This window comes from Vigna angularis, chromosome 4 (assembly GCF_016808095.1).
Source record: "Vigna angularis cultivar LongXiaoDou No.4 chromosome 4, ASM1680809v1, whole genome shotgun sequence".
Lineage (NCBI taxonomy): Eukaryota > Viridiplantae > Streptophyta > Magnoliopsida > Fabales > Fabaceae > Vigna > Vigna angularis.
The window spans coordinates 40091895-40110616 of NC_068973.1; the positions used below are offsets into that span (position 1 = coordinate 40091895).

General features: G+C 31.7%; 2 protein-coding genes across 5 annotated transcripts; one reads left to right on the top strand and one right to left on the bottom strand.

The window, feature by feature from the left end:
- Positions 1–253: 253 nt before the first annotated feature.
- LOC108343188 (inositol-pentakisphosphate 2-kinase) lies at positions 254–6865 on the top strand. 4 transcript variants are annotated; one of them, XM_052876046.1, is made up of 9 exons: positions 254–536; positions 622–737; positions 827–1036; positions 1250–1397; positions 1805–1845; positions 2025–2135; positions 2335–2931; positions 5025–5154; positions 6542–6865. In XM_052876046.1, the coding sequence occupies exons 2-8, from the start codon at positions 636–638 to the stop codon at positions 5106–5108; spliced, it is 1293 nt and encodes a 430-aa protein (XP_052732006.1). In that variant the 5' UTR covers positions 254–536; positions 622–635; the 3' UTR covers positions 5109–5154; positions 6542–6865. The 4 variants fall into 4 exon arrangements, with proteins under 4 accessions (XP_052732006.1, XP_052732004.1, XP_052732005.1 ...); XM_052876044.1 differs by lacking the exon at positions 6542–6865 and adding an exon at positions 4400–4599; XM_052876045.1 differs by lacking the exon at positions 6542–6865 and adding an exon at positions 4400–4575 and having other exon boundaries at positions 5025–5151.
- Positions 6838–10855, bottom strand: LOC108343187 (phosphatidylinositol/phosphatidylcholine transfer protein SFH8). The gene is made up of 13 exons (XM_017581296.2): positions 10628–10855; positions 10096–10393; positions 9905–10004; positions 9542–9808; positions 9353–9430; positions 9154–9255; positions 9001–9050; positions 8816–8915; positions 8612–8710; positions 8382–8498; positions 8177–8303; positions 7366–7700; positions 6838–7258 (listed from the first exon to the last, which is right to left on the bottom strand). Exons 1-13 carry the CDS (start codon positions 10641–10643, stop codon positions 7172–7174), a joined length of 1776 nt encoding a protein of 591 aa, XP_017436785.1. The 5' UTR covers positions 10644–10855; the 3' UTR covers positions 6838–7171.
- Positions 10856–18722: the final 7867 nt, after the last annotated feature.

Sequence of the window (18722 nt, forward strand, 5' to 3'; positions counted from 1 at the left end):
ACTTAAAATCATTGATACTAAAAAATAATATTTTTTTTTCTTAGAGAGTTAAAACAATTAGTATAAAAAAAAATTAGACTGTTTTTTAAAGTCTTAACGGTGTTGGTTTAAAGCTATAAATAAATTATATTTATTGTTTTCTATTATTTTTTTTTGGAGAAGATTATAAAAAACGTGTCTTAAATTAATTTGCCTTTAACTTGAGGGAATTCAAAGAAATTATTAATTATCTTGCGCAATTGTTTAGAGAAGCCATTGCAATTGAAGATGGTGGTGATTGAACATGCAACTATCAACGGCACACAGTGACTCCCAAGTAGTGCTTTATAGTCAATTCAACATAAGGCTAATTTTAGTGGGCTAATTTCATGTGATTAATAAATAAATATAACTAAAAAGTTTAAGTAAATGAAAATTTGGGTTCGAGAATCACGTCAGAATACAACAAATGAAGGATCTGAGCCGCAATTACTAGAGCTGGACACAGTGGCCAACAGGGTTTTGTTTTTTGTTTCTCAGTGCATTATAGTTGTTAGGTATTTGAAATTTTCCTATGATTGATTTGGAGTGTCTTGATAGTGTTCGATGAAATGCTTCACTAATAATCGTTCGTTTTCTCAGGCAAAAGCTGTTTGATGGAGGTGATTTTACAGGAAAAGGACGCAGGTAAGTGGGTTTACCGGGGCGAAGGAGCTGCTAACCTTGTTCTCGCATACACCGGATCGTTTCCTACGTTTGTACGTTCCTCAATTCCTTTGTTTTAATCGAATTGGATCATAATGGAAGCTTGATCAATGGTACATTGGTAATGGTGTTGATGTTGCAGATTGGGAAAGTGATGCGCATTCGTAAGGCTCCGAGGAGTGGCGCTGAGGCCATGACTATGAGGAGCCCCTCTGCCTTGACTGCGCAGGAACGCCTGCTTTGGAAAGACGTTGATGAACTCATTTCATCGCCGGACAATGACATTGCAAGCCAACAATTTGTCCACCACGTTATGAAGCCATTGCTTGGTTCCAAATTTGTCGATGCCGGGGTATGTGTTGAGTTGTGTTGCCCCCCGAATCCCCAACATTCTATTGTGATTGATTTTGTTATTTAAAAATGTACTACTCAGCGGTTTTTGATAGTTCGTTAATTAAAAAATCGTCTATGCCACCGTTTTGTATAGTGTGGAAGATCTTATGTGAGATTAATGGTTACTGATTATGATCTCTGACTCTCACTTATCCTTCATTACTTTGTTTAGATGCTTGTGGGGGTGACGAGGGAATTTCTTGAATCGATTGAAAAGAATGTTATCTATCAACGTCCTGCTTGGAGAGTTGATAATGCACTGGTCGACATGCATCGAGATTCTGTGCTTCTCTTGTCTGATCATTCACTCTTCACTCATGGTATTGAGATGCCTTTGAGAACTTGCTTCAGTTCAAAGAATAATTGTTACCCTTTGTGCATGTGGAATTCTGGAGTATGTAGTTGCTGTGGTCGCTATATTTCTTTCAGTTAACATGTTATAGCACCACGCTGAGAAATCATCCATCCAAATGGGCACCATGAAAGCAAAAATAGAAGAAAGGGAGGGCAGGTTTAAGGGTTGAACGGGAGACATGCTACTAATCGTTTCAGTATTCTATAGTGATGCTTAGTACACTTCCAACAAGAAAACCATAATCTCTAGTCTCTATCCTATTTGTTGTTATCCCTTGTAATATTAATTTAGTCACACATCCAAATTTTCTTACTTCACACGCATCTGCTAAATATTTTAAAGTTCTGCTACAAGCTCTCTGTTTTATTTCAGGTAATCTAGGATCGAGCCCCTGCATATCTGTTGAGATCAAGGTACGCTCTTTATAGTGTCATACATTATTATTCTTTGGTGTCAAAATTTCTCCTTCTTCTCATTATTAGACAACAACTTTGTTTAAACTTTAAAATTTTAAATTAAGTATCAAACTTGTTCCCCCTTACTCTTTCTTTTGCTTGTTGTTAACATTATAAGTGTTGTTGTGAACAAGTAGCCCAAATGGGGATTTCTTCCTCTTTCAAGATACATATCTGAAGAAACTGCTGTCAAAAGGACCATAACTCGCTTTCAAATGCACCAAGTTCTAAAATTGCAGCAAGGAGAGGTACCCGTGCACAAAATTTTTCCTTCATTGGTGTTTCTGTTTCTGCTTAGTGCATACTTCTTCCAGTGGTGATATCATGTAGTCTCGGAGTCATTATTTAATCTGTTGTTCTGTTGATGGATGTTATTAGAATTTCACTTAAAATACATTACTTTTTTAACCTTTAAATTTTAAACAGTTTTATCCAATATGTTTGCAGATATCTTTGCTAAGTGAATACAATCCACTTGATTTATTCTCTGGATCAAAGGAAAGAACTTTTAAAGCTATCAATGATCTCTTCACTTCACCTCAAAACAATTTACGTGTATTTATGAACGGTTCTCTCATATTTGGTGGTCTGGGAGGTGGTGCCGAAAATACTAACATTTGTATTGCTAAAGCATTTGAAGATGCACTTAAGTCTGTCATTCGATCTGACGAAGGTCTGCGTACAGAGAACTTGCTTACTCTTGTTACTGAGGCTGTGCAAAAATCAGGAGTCATTGATCGGCTTCTGGAGGTTCAGAAGCTTGATAGTGTTGACATAGAAGGAGCCATCCATGCATATTATGATGTTACTCATCAGCAGTGTATGGTATGTAGACAATTGAGTGCAGAACAACGGAAAAGGTATACCTCTTTACATTCGGCTTCGTTGGATGAAAGCTTGAGAATTGTAAAGGACTTTCTAATAGCAGCAACTGCAAAAGACTGCAGCTTTATGATATGTTTTAGACCAAGGAAAGAGGGGGATTCTGGATCTGTATGCAATAACGTGTATCTTCAGTCAACTAAGCAAACCTTTGACTTCAAGGTAGGCAGCCCTTCACATTTTTATTATTTATTTATTTATTTTTATCAGATAGGCAGTGCATTACATGATTCATTTGGTTGCTCTGCTAGTAGTCTGAGGGCCTCATTTGAGAATGATGTTGATTTTTTTTGTGCAAAATAGAATAGAGTTCAAATCCAGTGGAATGTTGAACCATTCCAGAATGGATCATTGGTGAATGACAAAGTGATACAAATAAATAAATAATTTATTAGAGCTTAATAATAAATATACTAATTTTCTTAATAAAATCAAATGAAAAACCAATTAAATAAAATACTACAATTAAAAAAGAAAGTCTGAATTTTTTGGGTCTCTCTTTTCCTACTTGACAGCTTCATTCTTATGCCTTCCTCATATTCTACCAAATAGAGGATGTCACTGAAAGAAAAACAGCAGATTGAAAGATTTTATTTTCAATTGTTCCCAAGAGAAACTCTCTGATCATAGTGAGAAATCAAACAAAAATTAGATCCACGGGAGTGAAATGTTATGTTCAACCGTTGTTTTGATATACTTTTTCACCAAAAGCATCCTTATAGAGCATATTACTACTGATAATAAATCACTCAAGAATATTGATAAACTCCTATGAAGTGGAAGAATTAGAATAAGATGGCAATGGAATAATTGAAATAGGAAAAAAAATTTGGGTTGGTTTGATTTTAGTTTTTTATTTAATGTTTTTAGTTTAACCTTTTAAAATTAGTATATTTAGTGTTTAATCCTTAATTTTTCATTTATTTATTTTATTCTATTGTGACACTTCATAATTTATTGCTCTGGAGTGAGTGGACATCCTATTGTATTTAAACTAAAAAAGTTGTTTGGCATAAACTTATCACAAAAGGTATCTAAAATTACAAAAAAAAAAATTAAAAAAATAGAGGCTATAAAATGATATCTGTAATACTTTACTGAATTCCTAACAGATGCTAAAGGAAAAATCCTCCTTCCAAAGGTTTCCCTGTTACAACTGAGGATGAGTTTTCAATGCTAGCAAATCTGAATGCTTCCCTCTCATATTACTTCAACTGCTCAACCACATCATTTTCTATAAATATTATACTCACTTTGAGGCCGATCAAAAGGATAAATGTTGCAACTAAATAGGGTGTTTCTCAAAACTCAAAAGCACTGGAAGAAGCACCCTTACTGTCTTTGGTGTCATTTTTTATTGAACTGTAATTTGTGTCTGCTCTCATGAAGTACTAAAACCGAAAGCACATCAGTTGAAAATGGGGCTTTAATGTGTATGCACAGACCATATCTTGTGAACGACTTGATCACACTCACGATTTCATTTCTTATATTTATATGAAGCAAGTTTGAATTACTGCCTCCCTTAGCCACAATTATAATCATTGTATTATCTTTATCCTTATAAAACAATAAGTATGATGCTTGTTACATTTATATTTTCTTTCAACTGATATTTGACGTATATTAGGTGTATTTCATTGACTTGGATCTGAAGCGAATGAGTAAAATGGAAGAATATTATGAATTAGATAAGAAGATAGTGAGCTGCTACAAAGAAATGGCGAAAATGGACCATGGAAGAGATTTATGAACTTGAAACCATAACAAATTGCGTACCTAGATTTAGCAGTCTCTGTTATATAGGTAATACTTGGGAAGATTGAATTGGTAAGTATTGGCAATTTGTCAATATTATTTATCCTTCAGAAGGTTTTTTCTATGCATATCTTAAGTTTGGAAACTTATATTGTGCTTCATATAATGGTTCAATGTGGCTTTGCTTTCAATATCTTTATGATGGACATGTTGAATTGGTTTGTGAAAGCTTTTATGTTAATACATATTAGACTCTTGGCTCCCTTATTATTTCTAAAATGTCTATATATTGTTTCTACACACACGGAGGCAGTAGATAAATTAAACGCTTTTGGTCCAGATCTTGTCTATTTTGATTTGTACATATTGGTGAAATTGGGAAAGTGATATGTCAATATTCTGTCAATTTTCCACAATAATACATTAACACTCTAGGACACCTGTTTTTGCTTTGCAAATATCTTATCTCTAACTTTGCAATATAATGTTGTAAACAGTACTCAGAAAGTCTATGTTATAGACGGTGGCTTCAGCTCAGTTCTGGTTTTTCCTTTGGTCAGCCTAGTTTGGACGTGGCCTGACTGATGATCTCTGTGTGTCTACATTGAGCTCACAAGCCATTTCAAGGTTTTTCCCTTCTCACTCTTTTCCTTGTTTTTTGTCTCTAGTTCCAGTAGTTACAAAGGGACTTATGTTGGTTGGATTATCAGAAGTGGTCATGCTTTTTCACCAGCATACTGACACATTCCTATCAAATGACTTTCATAATCAATTGTGACCACAATAATTTTTATTTTAAATTTATTTCATGACAATATTTAAATAGCGCACTGAAGCACCACTATAGCCTCAGCGCTGCCCCTGAACACTAAAGGGTTGCCGTAATGAAGCAGTTTAGAGTAGCGGCTGTAGTGGACCAAATAGGGGCCCCAGTGGCACTATTGTTTGATTCCAAAATGCCCCATAAACGGAGACATTAGAGCTTTTCTGGAGGTTATTTTTGTGATCTCAATCCTCAGAAATGAAAATTGCAGCTGTAATAGTTGTAAAAATGGTAAAGAAAGCTCGGATTTAGAAGATGGTGTTGAAAAGGAAATTTAGGCTTTTTCGGGGTGCTATTTTTGTTGGAATTTACTTGTTTGACATCCTCGAAATTTTATTGATGATTATGAATGTCATTAATTTTGAGCTTTTTTTATTAATTAAAATTTATATGCCTACACACGCACCCTCTGTAAATTATATAGAAACTTTCAAAATAGTGGTTACTCACTAGCTTGCTATAGCGTTTTTTGGCCCGGGTACACATTGCTATTTGTAATTTGAAATACAACTTGAAGAGTACTCCTTGTGGAATATTGATAGAACCATGGATAGAACCATTTGCCTTTTGATATTAGAAACTCACCCCCTCTTAAATTAAATGTATGCATTTTTGTTTTTCACCGATTATAAGGTATGTCTTTTGGGGTATATAGCATGGGTTTGATTGTCATATGATGTGATTTGTTAACTGTTGAGAATTTGTTTACTGAACCCAGGAATCTGGGTGGAGTCGAAAAATTGTTGTGAATATTAATTGGAGTTTGTTTTTGTGAATATTTAGTTTCTGCATTTTGTTCGCCGGGGAGGGTACATATAGGTCGGACCCTATCCGATTACCATTTATTACTGGTTGTTTAGTTCCCTATTAGCATTTCTGCTGCCACTTTAGTTTTCAGCCCAACTTTTACAGTGGAACTTGATGAACTAGACGTACCAAATCTTAATTTTTGTTTCTGCAAGTGCCTTTCTTACAGATTAATTCTAAACTCCCAAACGGTGTCTAATTTTCATTGTACCCTACTTTCGCATTGTAGCACTCTTGCCATGTGGAAATTATGTCTTGACTTCTAAATTCATTTATCCTTAATGACACGCTTAAGTACTATTTACGATTTGCTCATTTTGGTTTAGACTCTCTCTGCTTTTGGTTAGAAAGTACCAACATGTCTGACGGGCTTATGTACTGCAGAAATCTAGCGTCAGTAGAACTGCTCCGTTCAAGGTGCAGGCAAAAGCAACTTGTAAAACCACGACTACGGCCTCAACTTGTACGGAATCATGGTGACTATGACTGAAGAACCCAATTCAATGAAGATCATCATGGTCCGAAGATTATCAGGATTTGAGTACAAGCGTTCTCAGGTAAAAGATGATGGATGAGATAAACGTTGGTTTCATGTCAGAGATGCGATGTAATGTAGTTAATGTTTCATTATGTAATTAACTCAAGTCTAATCGGTGTTGTACCATTATGAATCTTTCTGCCAAGCAAAATAATATTTATGTTCGTTCATTGTGATTTTTTTATTCTAACATGATGTCATGAAAATTTACTCGGAAAATGACAGAAATGCAAACCAATATTTCCCTGCAATTTTATACATCATCATTGCCCGTCAATTGGTTCTCATATAATGTATATATTTGTGAAGGGAGAGAAGTATGATACTGAAACCACCCATCGAACAACTCGACCATGCACGGTGCCTTCTTTACCAGCAACCCTTTCTCTTCATTTCAAACAGATAGAAAACAATTGTAAGAGTCCCCATGCACGACGTCACCATGAGTAGAACTTCGTCTAAACAAGATGCAAACATCATCGACTTGCCTTGAATTTCTCTCTTTCCTGACTGTCTATGTGTGCCATAAGTTCTTCTTGTTTTATCAAAGCCTCGTATAAAGCCTGTTTACGAAGTTAAACACACCAGTTTATAAATATACACAAAAATTGTTGAACATGATGTCACACACACTAAAAGTTTAAAAAGTGATTCACAAATAGATATAAACCCTTTTTGTAGTTATCAACTCTGCTTCCAATGCATCCACACGATAAACTGCAGCATTGAGCAGCTCCTCTTTCTCATACGGCATCACATTAGGCTTTGACTGCAGCATGTCAACCTTCTCTTCGAGCTCCCCGAGGCGTTTTAAGGTAGATGAGGAAAGGTTTGTCGTTGTGAATCCGGGAGCACGTAAAGGAGGACGACATTCCTCCTTATTTGTTGAATCAACAGTCATGTTAAGAACATTTGAAGCAGAACCAGATTCTGAGTACCGTATTCCCTTGGTCACACGAAATGCTATTGAACGAGCAAAAGTATAAAGAGCCAAAATGATGCCAGCTGTAACATTCAGGAGATTCTTCACATTTCAGTACTCGAAAGAAAAAAAAAATCAGCAATCAAATCTAAGTCAATATATAAATTTATTTATCGTTGTATCCTAAACTAAATTTTATTTCACATGTAAGAATTAAAGTAGTTTGACGTACTTTTCTCTCTCTTCGGAATGGTAGGTAGTAAAGTACAGATTCAATGAACGCGAAAAATGTGAAGAAAAATAATACCAAACAGAACTTTGTGAAAGGGATAGTTATTGAACTGGAATTGCAAGTTTCTCATTCCTTAAGATTTTTTCTGTATGCCAACGTAGAAATTAATTATGACAGATATTTTGAAAATGTCATTTGTTGGTTCAGTTAAAGAAAAACAAATGAGTGTCTACATCCATGCCAGCAGGTTTTAAGTAACAATAATATCCATTCTCAGCTAACAATAATGGCATGTCAAAACCAATAATTGTGCATGAACTATATAACCTGTTGAGCAAAGTAGTTTTCTCGATGTTGCTTGTTTCTCCATTGATCTAACAACAATGGCCTTGTCAACCATGGGAACATACTCAACTAAGCGATCACCATCACTAGCCTTACCAACCAGTCTTGCCTGATAAACGTAAAGTCACTTAAAACTAAATTTATTGAAACATTTTTCTTTCAGTATCAATGTATCATGGTCACTCACTTCTTCATAAACAGGAGTTAACATAGGGCTAATACAGTTCCCACACGCTTTGGGAGAAGCAATATCTTCAACTTCAGATCCTGATTCTCCTGTAGATGTATCACTACCACCTCTAATCTGTTTTCTCAAAATCCCAGAATCCAAAGGAAAACAAGACTTTGTTAATATAACATCTGAAAATTCCAAACTTACAAAATTTTCAGGGTTCAAGATGGTAATGGAAGATTTACCATTGGATAAGATATCTTGTCACATTTAATCACTTTCCCCTCGTCGTTAGAAACAGTTACTATTTGTTTAGAACATTCCATTTCACCACTAAGAACCATCTGCATGCCCAAAATTATTCTAGTTGAATCACAGACTCAGTAAGATGCAAAGTAGAACCAAAAACCTGAGAGAGCTAGTTAAAATTTATTCATTACAACAGTCACCTTTAAAATGTTTGGGTCTTGCCATGGTCCTTTATCTGACTTCATACAACCACCTTGATCAACACAAGTGCACATACCACCAAGAAATTCTGGAAGCTCGCTGCAAAGCTTAGCATTAGTCAGAATTCTCAAATAACAAGTTGATTGAGAAATCACTCCATTACCAGAATTGAATGTACAGTTACCTCTCGTCTATAATCTCAAGTAGTTTACTCTGGAACTTATTTCCAAGAACCTAATGGAACATTCAAGAGTCAATTAAAACCTATACCTAAGTTATCTCCGAGCCAAAAATATGGAAGGTTAATCGTTAACAATAAATCAAAATTGTCACATACACGGATCTTTGAAGTGGTTTTGGGATCAAGAAATGTTTTCACAGTGTTCCAGAGCATCTTAAAACCAGGACCAGCATTGATGATGAACATTTGACAGAGTGTCTGCACAGTAGTATCGTTTTGAGAATAGAACTTAGAAGCACTAGATGAATGAACAATAAGAAAATTTAAAAAAAGAATGAAGATAAAACCTACATACTTCAGGATAGTAATCACCATCAATCTTCTGCAGACGGGTGATCAGCTCCCGTGCAGACTTTGTTAGGTTTTTGAAGCCCTGGAAAACAAAAGACAGCATATTATTACAAACTCCAACCTTAATTTTTTATTAACTTCAAGTTCAAACGGTGTTTGGAAAACATTAATTAGTCATTTACATAAAACTTACCACGCCTTGAACATCCAAAATAGTTGTACTTGAGTCTATGTGTCTCTTTGCAGCTATAGAACAAGCCGGAAACTTAACAGCAAAAGCTTTCTCAAAACTCTGAACATGGTATCTCAAATACCTGTCTAAGGTAGTTACTTGCATAAGCTTATTGGGATCAACTTTCCCTAGCCTCTCAACATAAACAGGCCTTCCTTCCTTGTCCACGCCATGATAGCCATGTGGGTAGTATTTCAGAACCTCATTCAACTCCTTGAATTCAAAATCCTACACGGCAGAAACCATAGTGTAGTATACATCAACCACAGGTTTGAATAAATTAATCAATGTTCAGATCGTGAAATCGAATACATAATGCCTCACCTCCATTATTGTATCTGTTCCATATTCTTTCCTCCATTGGATCATGTTGGCCCACATGTGCTTTGCTTTCTCAATATCAAACTTCCTTGCTTTCAAGAATCTGCAAGAAATGTGTTAATATGTGAATTTCCTGTGTAAAAAGTTTATCAACAGAAAAATATGCAAAAGAAAACCTAGTTAGAGTTTGGGACCTCAATAGCATATGGTAGTCATCGTGTATTGGAGGTAGCAAGTTATCCAACACAAGTGCCTGTCGAAATGCATCCACTGCTTGAAGCTCTTTAACATCTCGAACATCCTCAATGGAGAGGGAATTGCTCCTGCTGCTACAACCTTTTCTGCTTCTTTTCTTCTTAAAAGAATGTCTGAATTTGGTTGATGCATTTAGTGCTTTCTTTTTCAGACTTCCAATTCTTGTCCACCGATCATCCTCTGAATTATTCTCGAAACTCAGTTTCCTCTCTCTTCTTTCATCCAATCCTTCAAAGCCTAATCAAAATAACAATGAACACTAAAAATTTCATACGGAACTAATAATTTCTTGGGAAGTATCCAATCCGCGGAAGTTAAATTCCATTCAATCACACTCAGCTAGCTAATAAACTCCTTAAATCTAAAAGAAACGAAATCTTTATACAAATTCTTAACCAAGAAACATCGAAATAACGATGATAAAACACAATTCGAAACAAGAAAGAAAAGAAGAGTTTTTTGGTTACTCACAGAGGTTGGTTGACATGTCAACGAAGACGGAGTGGAGGTGAAACAGAAATCAAAGACAGATAAATCTGAAAGCTTATAACGTTTTTGGTTTTTGTTTTGGGGTGAATGACACGTAAGTTGGTTCATTCCTTTTCGGAGTGTTCGTTAATAATGAAGCGGACACACTGAGTGTCGGCGGAAGACAAAATTAATGGTACAGTAAATTTGGATCCAACATTATATGCTCATAAACAAAGGAAATCTAATGAAGAAATTGATACACGAATCTATCCCATATATGCTTCACCTCATTCACATGTAAATTATCTCCTTTTTCCAGACGTTATTTTCTTAACTTTGGCTTGCTGGGTCCACCATTTATGAGTTCATGATGTGCAACTTGGCGCCAATTTTACCTCCCTCTTTAACTTCTTCATTTACTTATTTTAATTCTTATTTGGTTTCCCTTTATCCTTCACCGGGAATACAGATAGCAACGTGACCTGAGTCAAACGAAGTAAAACTATGCTTGTCCAAAACATTTTAAGATAATGAATTAAAAAGTATTTCACATTTATTCAGTATTCTATTTTCTCATTTTTAAATGTAGAACTCGGATTAACAGGTGAATTCTTAACAAAAAATCACTTCCAACTTATTGTCAAATGACTTTCTAATTTTGATTGAATTATTTTATAAACATTTATTCATAAAACCAATTATACTTCTACCAAAAACGCTTATTTTTGACGAAAATGAAAATATCTTCGTCATACACTTTTCATCATACGGTCTTTTTCTATCAAGCATTACTAAAACATCATTTTATTTTATCATATATTTTTTATAATAATAAAAATGTCAAAGCTGTTGAATACTTAAATAGTAAATTTTAATATTCTGAAAATATCAAGCATTAGTACCTAAAGAGTGTAGATAAGTTTAAAAAATAGGTAAAATTTTGAATTGAAAATACAACCAGAACTGTTGTTTAATTTAATCCAATAATTAAAAGTAAGTGCTCCCATTATTATCATTAAAACTGATTACACTTTTTTTTTTGTATTGAATAAAAAGAAGTCAAAGGTTTCAGTAGAAATTTAGAAGAATCTAATCCGAATTTTAAATGTCGGTCAGGGAACAATTTTAATCTTTTATTATGCCCACAAATTGCTTCCTTTTTTTTCTAATATATTAAAATTCCCATTAATGTTCTTATTCGTATAGGCCCATTAGGGAATCATCAAACCAAAACATTCCTAGGCCAGGCCCACTCATAACTTTAAATTTCTAATATTTCCACTGGGTCATTCTCACACTTTTTTTTTTCTTTATAAAAATTAGGTTTAATAGGTTCGAAGATCCCTATATTTGTGGGTTCGTTTCAATTGGGTCCTCCAATTTTGAAAGTGATCAATTTGGTCCCTACTTTAACAAAATTGAGTCAATAATACCCTTTCCATTAAATGCAATGAAGGTCATTAACTTTTTAAACATGTGGTATGTTGAAGCATCCTTCAAATAAAACTGTGCCACCTGCAAATAAAAGGATGCATCAACATGCCACATGTTTAAAAAGTTAACGCCGTCCATTACATTTAACGGAAAGGGTATTATTGACTCAATTTTGTTAAATTAGGAACCAAATTGATCACTTTCAAAATTGGAGGACCCAATTGAAACGAACCCACAAATATAAGGACCTCCGAACCTATTAAACCTAAAAATTATTCCATTTTTTGTCTGCTGTGCATCGATCACGGTGGAAATGCGATTTTGGCAATGCCATTTCTGTAAAGAACAAAGGATGTGAACTCAACAAAATGAGTATTTGAATAAAAAAGTACTTTTAATGCAATGTACAAATAAATATACGGCCCATTCACTATTTACACGCCTTAGTTTAATATTCGCATCACTCGCTTTAAAATTAACATTGACGGAAATTAGTTTTCATATGTATGATTATGCGATAAAAAAGTAGGTTTTGTTATACGTGTAGATCCAAAGCACGACGGAATATTAGTTTTTCTTTGTGTAATCATAGACAAAACTCTAAAAATTAGTGTTTTTTTTATGCATTTAACAAAAAGATTCAATTTTTGTAATATTATTTACGTGAGAGAAAAAACAATTAAATTATTTTAGTAAGGGACTTAGGGTAGAAAAAAATATTAAATATTCTATTATGATTAAACTTGAAAATATTTCGTTCTTAAAAGATATCATTTGTAAGTAATCCTATAGATATTTACAATTAAATAAATAGATTTTAACTATTTTTTTTTAAATGATTTGTATAATTTAACATATATCTATTCATGTAAATAAGGAAGATGGTAAATACGAGATAGGGTTGTAGGATAATTTTGTAATGTCATAAATTAATAAAACTTTCGGGTGAAAATAGTAAAACTGAGGGAGGGAAGGTTGAGAATAACAAATCCAAGAGAATATTCCAATAAATGGCTTTGCTTTTCGGGCTTTTACTTTCAGCATTCCACAGTTTCTTCGCGCATCTGGCAAATTTTTTAAATTATATGTTTCAGCAATTTTTTTTGGAATAAGTTTCTCAAAATTCTAAAAATAAAATTTTTAGAACGAAGTTTCTGAAATAAAATTATCAGAAGCTATAAAATGTATTTTGAAAGAAAAAACATTTTTGAATGTACGTGATATTTTAAAATGAATTTTCTGGAATATCTCACATGAGATCTATTCCTTCCTCTCGAAACACATAAAATATATGTTGTGGAGTGGTTTTTTCTTTGTTTTACATATGTTTATAGTTTTTAAATTTTGATGCAAAATTAAAAATTGTCTTTGTCCCCAAAATTTTTTATAATTTAATCTATAAACTTAAAAAAATAAACATATATAATTTTTTAAATTTAATTATATTAAATTTTTTCATATATCAATTGTATTTTATGATAATCTTTGAGTTTGTACCTTTTAATATATTTTAATTCAAATATCGATATAAAATATCATTTAACAAATATAAAAAACATTAATATTATTTAATTAAAATAACTATATTAATTTATTGTTAAAATTTTGAAACAAAATACATACAAATTTAAAAGAAAAACGAATTTCAATTTAACGTTTACATTTTTAACATTTTTTTTTGTGTTTTCCATTTTTCTCTTTCTTTGTAGTGTTCTTTCCTTTTTCCTTCACAATTGTAATAATGAAAGTGATTATGATGACAACAGCTATATGTTGTACTAATGAAAAGTAATTTAATCTTTTTATATGTTTGTGACGATGAAGTTAATAAATGAGGGGGTGCAGAAAGAAATAACATGGTCAAGGAAATAGACGGAATTTATGATTTTTTGTTCATTTGGATAGACGTCCCTTCAGAAAAATAAAGCTTACCAGACTAGAGACATCAATCACTCCTTTGAAATATTTGTGATATCTCCATATAAGACATTTGTGATGTATGTTATATTTTAGATTTGAAAAGATTTGGATTCTTTTTGTGTATGATTAATAGAATATCATCACCTTCAAAGAAAAAATATATATATATATATATATATATATAATTGGTGAGTTTTTTAATCAATCTATTTGATAAAAACTATACCCTTAATTATCTAATATGATTTTGTAATATTGGGGACTACCTTCAAACAGCCTTAATTATGGATTACCATTTATACCCAGATGAATAATTAGAACACCAAAAAATGCATACCCAGATGAGTTTTATAATTTTAGTTCAATTTCATGCTATTTTGTGTACTCAGCAGAATAATTTAGATTTCAGTCCACCACTCACTATGGGATATAAATATACCTTTTGGGATTATGTTCATGTAGAGCATTTGAATCAAAATATAACTACACCCTTTATTTTAAAATATTCATTGTATATACTTTATCTATTAATTAATTAATTAATTGATGCCCAAGTGATGAGTGAAAGGCACTTCAATTACCACATATCTAGGCGTGGCATATTTTAAAATGATTTTTTCAATTATTTATGATAACGTAATTTGTATTTTATTTCTGGTATAATATATGTTTTTGTAATTTTTATTATTATAAAATATCTATTAATTTGCTTATATAGTATCTATTGTTAAAGAGTAATGATGTTTATGATATAAACACCATTCTTCATGAAACAGTTCTTAAACTAAATTTCAACAAAAGATAATTAATGTTGATGATAACATTTTAGTGAATGTAGGTCTAAACATTACAAAATTGCCAGGTCATCACTAAGTTATTTCAAATGTTAATTATAAAAATCAAATTGATATTATTAAAACGAAATAAAATTATATTCATGAAATAGAAAACTACTTAGGTGAAATTATAAGTATTAAAGTGTGTATAATGGATATTTTTTGTGTTGGGTTGTGGTAAAAGCTTTATTGTGTTGATCTGAAATCCAAAACACAAGTGGTCTTTTGACAATTTGAGCAATCACTTAACAATCAGTTTTAGAAATAACATTATTATTAAGAAAATAAACTTTTATATTTATTAAAAAAACAGAAAAAAAGTGTAAAAATCTATTAGACATTAAAATATCGTTATATTATCCAAAATTGTTGATGTAACAAGTTAGTTTGATAATATGGTAGGAATGATGATGAACATGACCAAAATCATGATGGAGGACTCAACTATCATTACCATTTTCACCACTATTTATCTTTCATATAAAGCCCCCTTTTGATTCAAATTTCCAAAACAAAATACAATTTCATTTCAATTCAAATATATACTTTAATCAAAATAAATTAATGGTCAAAATAATATATATAATTTAAAATATATTAGATTTATTGTCCATAACCAACTGTCGTCGGTTATATTATTATTATGGCACGCGCAGGTAAAGTTTGGGTGGGATTTTGGCAGTACATTGCAGTGACGACGTATTGCATCGCACTGCCAAAATATGAAATAAAATATAATTTTTTTGAGTAACAAGTATATAATTGTTTCAGTATTCTTTTACCACAGAAAGTGTGCATCAACTGAAAACATAGTTCAATAAAAAAAATTAAAAAATCAATAAAGCATAGCTTCATGGTTGGATTAGGTGCGTGTGACGTTTACTTAAAATATGTTTTTAATTAAATTATCAAATATTTAAAGACGGGGATATAATAGAATGACTACGCCTGAGTTATTATTTCAAAAGATAGTAGTCTCCTTTTCATCTTAGTCAAAACAATTATCTGAAATCATGACACTTTTATGTCTTTATTAAATAGTATCACGTTCAAAGTGTAGGTGTAAAAACAATCAATATACAAGTATACATTAGATAGTTTATTAATAGTATAGTTTTAAAATTTATCTAAATGAATTATTTTTATGAGATTTATCAAAAAATTTACTCTACAACTTCTCTTATAAATTATTTGAACCGTATGACCATCCATTAACTTAAAATCAAACGATCTAGATAGACATCCATGGAATGAATACAATCACATATCATTCTTGTGTTCATACATACAAGAATATTAGTCCTAATACTAATCAATTTAAGATAAGATGTACTTATCATCAGTTGGATCTAAATCAGTTGGATCCTAATTAAGCTGCTATTAATAGAAAAGATAGATAATTATATTTAATATACATTAATTACTTAAGTTATTGAATTTTTATTGATTTTGATATCAAAATATATTTTCCAGATAATCTCTCAATCTCATGAAACGATAACAAAGCTTGAACTTGAATATTATTTCAATATCATTGACCTCGACTCTTTTTTTTAATTAAGTAAGGATTAAGAAATGGATACGAAAATTTCTATTCTATTTCTTTTATTTATCAAGCATTTCACTATTTAATAAGATGTTTGATATTGATTAATAATTTTGAGAATTCAACAAAATCATTCATCAATCAGTTTTCAACCCATGTAACCAATATACTATTTTTTTTTTTGCAGATGTTTAAATTGAAAAAAAAAATTACGCAAACCGTGTGAAATAATTTACATTAATTTTACAACATTTTACCATAGTTATCTTTAAATGAATAAACAATTGAATGTCTGAATAGAACTATTCTATACTATAAGTATACAAATATTGTTAAAATATACACAAGCAATATGAATGAATTTTGATAAGAATAAAGGAATAAACGAGGTTTTGGTTGGATAAATGTTGTGGCACTTTTTGTGAAAAAGGTAGGAAGAGCAACCTTGTATTTGTTGATGTATATCTATGAAATTGAAACGACAAAGATATCTTATTCATTCTACAGAAGAAAGGGTTTGGAATAATTAGAGGAAGAAAGTGCAAAACATATCATAAAATCAAATCAAAGCACACAACAGAGAGATGATTCCCATTCGGATACTCAATCCATTATGATGTGCCTTCACTCTTCTGCATAGTCTTACTTTTAATTATGCTTTTAATTATAACCATAATCTTATCTTATCAATTTCTCAACCATTGGACCTCCCCATTAGATTTTCTTCACTTCCCCAATATCCATAAATTCCTTTTTTTAATTCTTTCTTTTCTTTCAATACTTCCCAAATTACTTTCACTGTTGTAAAGATGTAAAACTATAAAGATTGTATATTCAACTTTACATAAGCAATCATGGATTACCATAATCACTTTTAACTTTTCATTCGATTAGGGGTGAGCCTCTGTTTAAAGTAAATAAGATTAGCAGATGGGAAGGGATTAGAACAGTAAATTTTCCCTTTTTGGTTTGACGTGAATGATGGATTTAATTAGATATGGGAAATGAAATCATATATATATGGATGGACATCTTAGCTTCTCGTGATTTATGGCGATCTACATGTCACAACTCACTAGCTGGGGTTCCATCATCTTGACATGACATTATGGGACACTCAAACATGGCAGCATTTATTCTAGACACACAATTTTAATTAAATCATTCATCACCATACTTTTCCTTTCTTTTACTTAAATCACTCATGCAACCTTTTTATTACCAGCCAATTAAAATAAATTCAACTTTTGAAGTACATCCTCTCAAATCTTCTCATCTAACCACATCATGACAAAATGGCGGATTTAAGATACTAAATTAGTGGGTAATTTACTTTTCAACTCATGTAATATGTTTGTACCGTTTTCACTATACACAGGTTTACCATACAATAGTGATTAACAGGTTCAAATATATAAAATTAGATAACAAAATAATTTTTTAAATACTTAATAACTTTTATGAAATTAAGAGATACACGTGTACACTCTCACATATTTATATATATATATTTGCTAACACGCGTACGCCTGTTTTTAGTTGGTATATTTTAGCAATGTGTACCAGATTTTAGTAGACAAAAATACCCTTATATATCATGAATCCTAATTCTAAGTTTTAAGGTTAAGGGTATTTTAACAATTTTTATTATCAAAACTAAAAAAAAACTTCCTAAATCCTTACTTACTTCTCTCATTTCTCTCAACCTTTTCTCTTTCATCTCTCTCATTCCAACATTTTCTTTATTGTTGTCCCAACTGAAAAAAAAAAAATCAGAAACACTGTTAAACAATTTCTTACAAAAAATGATTTTATAATGAATTTTTATTTTATAATTTTTGTCTTATCTAATTTTATCTAATTTTCACAAGTATAATGACATATGAAGGAATTGGTAATTGGACCGGAAAAAATCAGAAACACTCGCTATTAAACAATTTCTTACAAAAAATGATTTTATAATGAGTTTTCATTTTATAATTTTTGTCTTATCTCATTTTCATAAGCATAATGACATCCAAAGAAATTGGTAATTGGCCTGGAAAAAATCAGAAACACTCGCAGTTAAACAATTTCTTAAATAAATGATTTTATAATGAGTTTTCATTTTATAATTTTTGTCTTATCTAATTTTCACAAGCATAATGACATATGAAAGAATTGGTAATTGACCTAGAGAGTTTTTTTAGAAATGATGATTCAACATCTTCAGATGATGAAATTAGAGAGGTTAGTGAAGATGATGAAATTGAAGAGATCTTGAATGAACTTTTCCTGAAAATATGCCAATGACTCAACTCTTTACAAAGGCAAATTGTTTAACCACGAATGTTTCTGATTTTTTCACTTGGGGCTACAG

What these genes read in the sequence shown, in the direction of transcription:
- LOC108343187 (XM_017581296.2), bottom strand. An exon ending in ATGGTGATTACTATCCTGAA is followed by an intron (nt 9,256 to 9,352) that starts GTATGTAGGTTT and finishes ACTACTGTGCAG; the next exon opens with ACACTCTGTCAAATGTTCAT. An exon ending in AAAACTACTTTGCTCAACAG is followed by an intron (nt 7,701 to 8,176) that starts GTTATATAGTTC and finishes TGAATGTTACAG; the next exon opens with CTGGCATCATTTTGGCTCTT.
- LOC108343188 (XM_052876044.1), top strand. Translation starts at nt 636, where the DNA reads ATGGAGGTGATTTTACAGGAAAAGGACGCAGGTAAGTGGGTTTACCGG. An exon ending in CCAAATTTGTCGATGCCGGG is followed by an intron (nt 1,037 to 1,249) that starts GTATGTGTTGAG and finishes TACTTTGTTTAG; the next exon opens with ATGCTTGTGGGGGTGACGAG. An exon ending in TCATTCACTCTTCACTCATG is followed by an intron (nt 1,398 to 1,804) that starts GTATTGAGATGC and finishes GTTTTATTTCAG; the next exon opens with GTAATCTAGGATCGAGCCCC.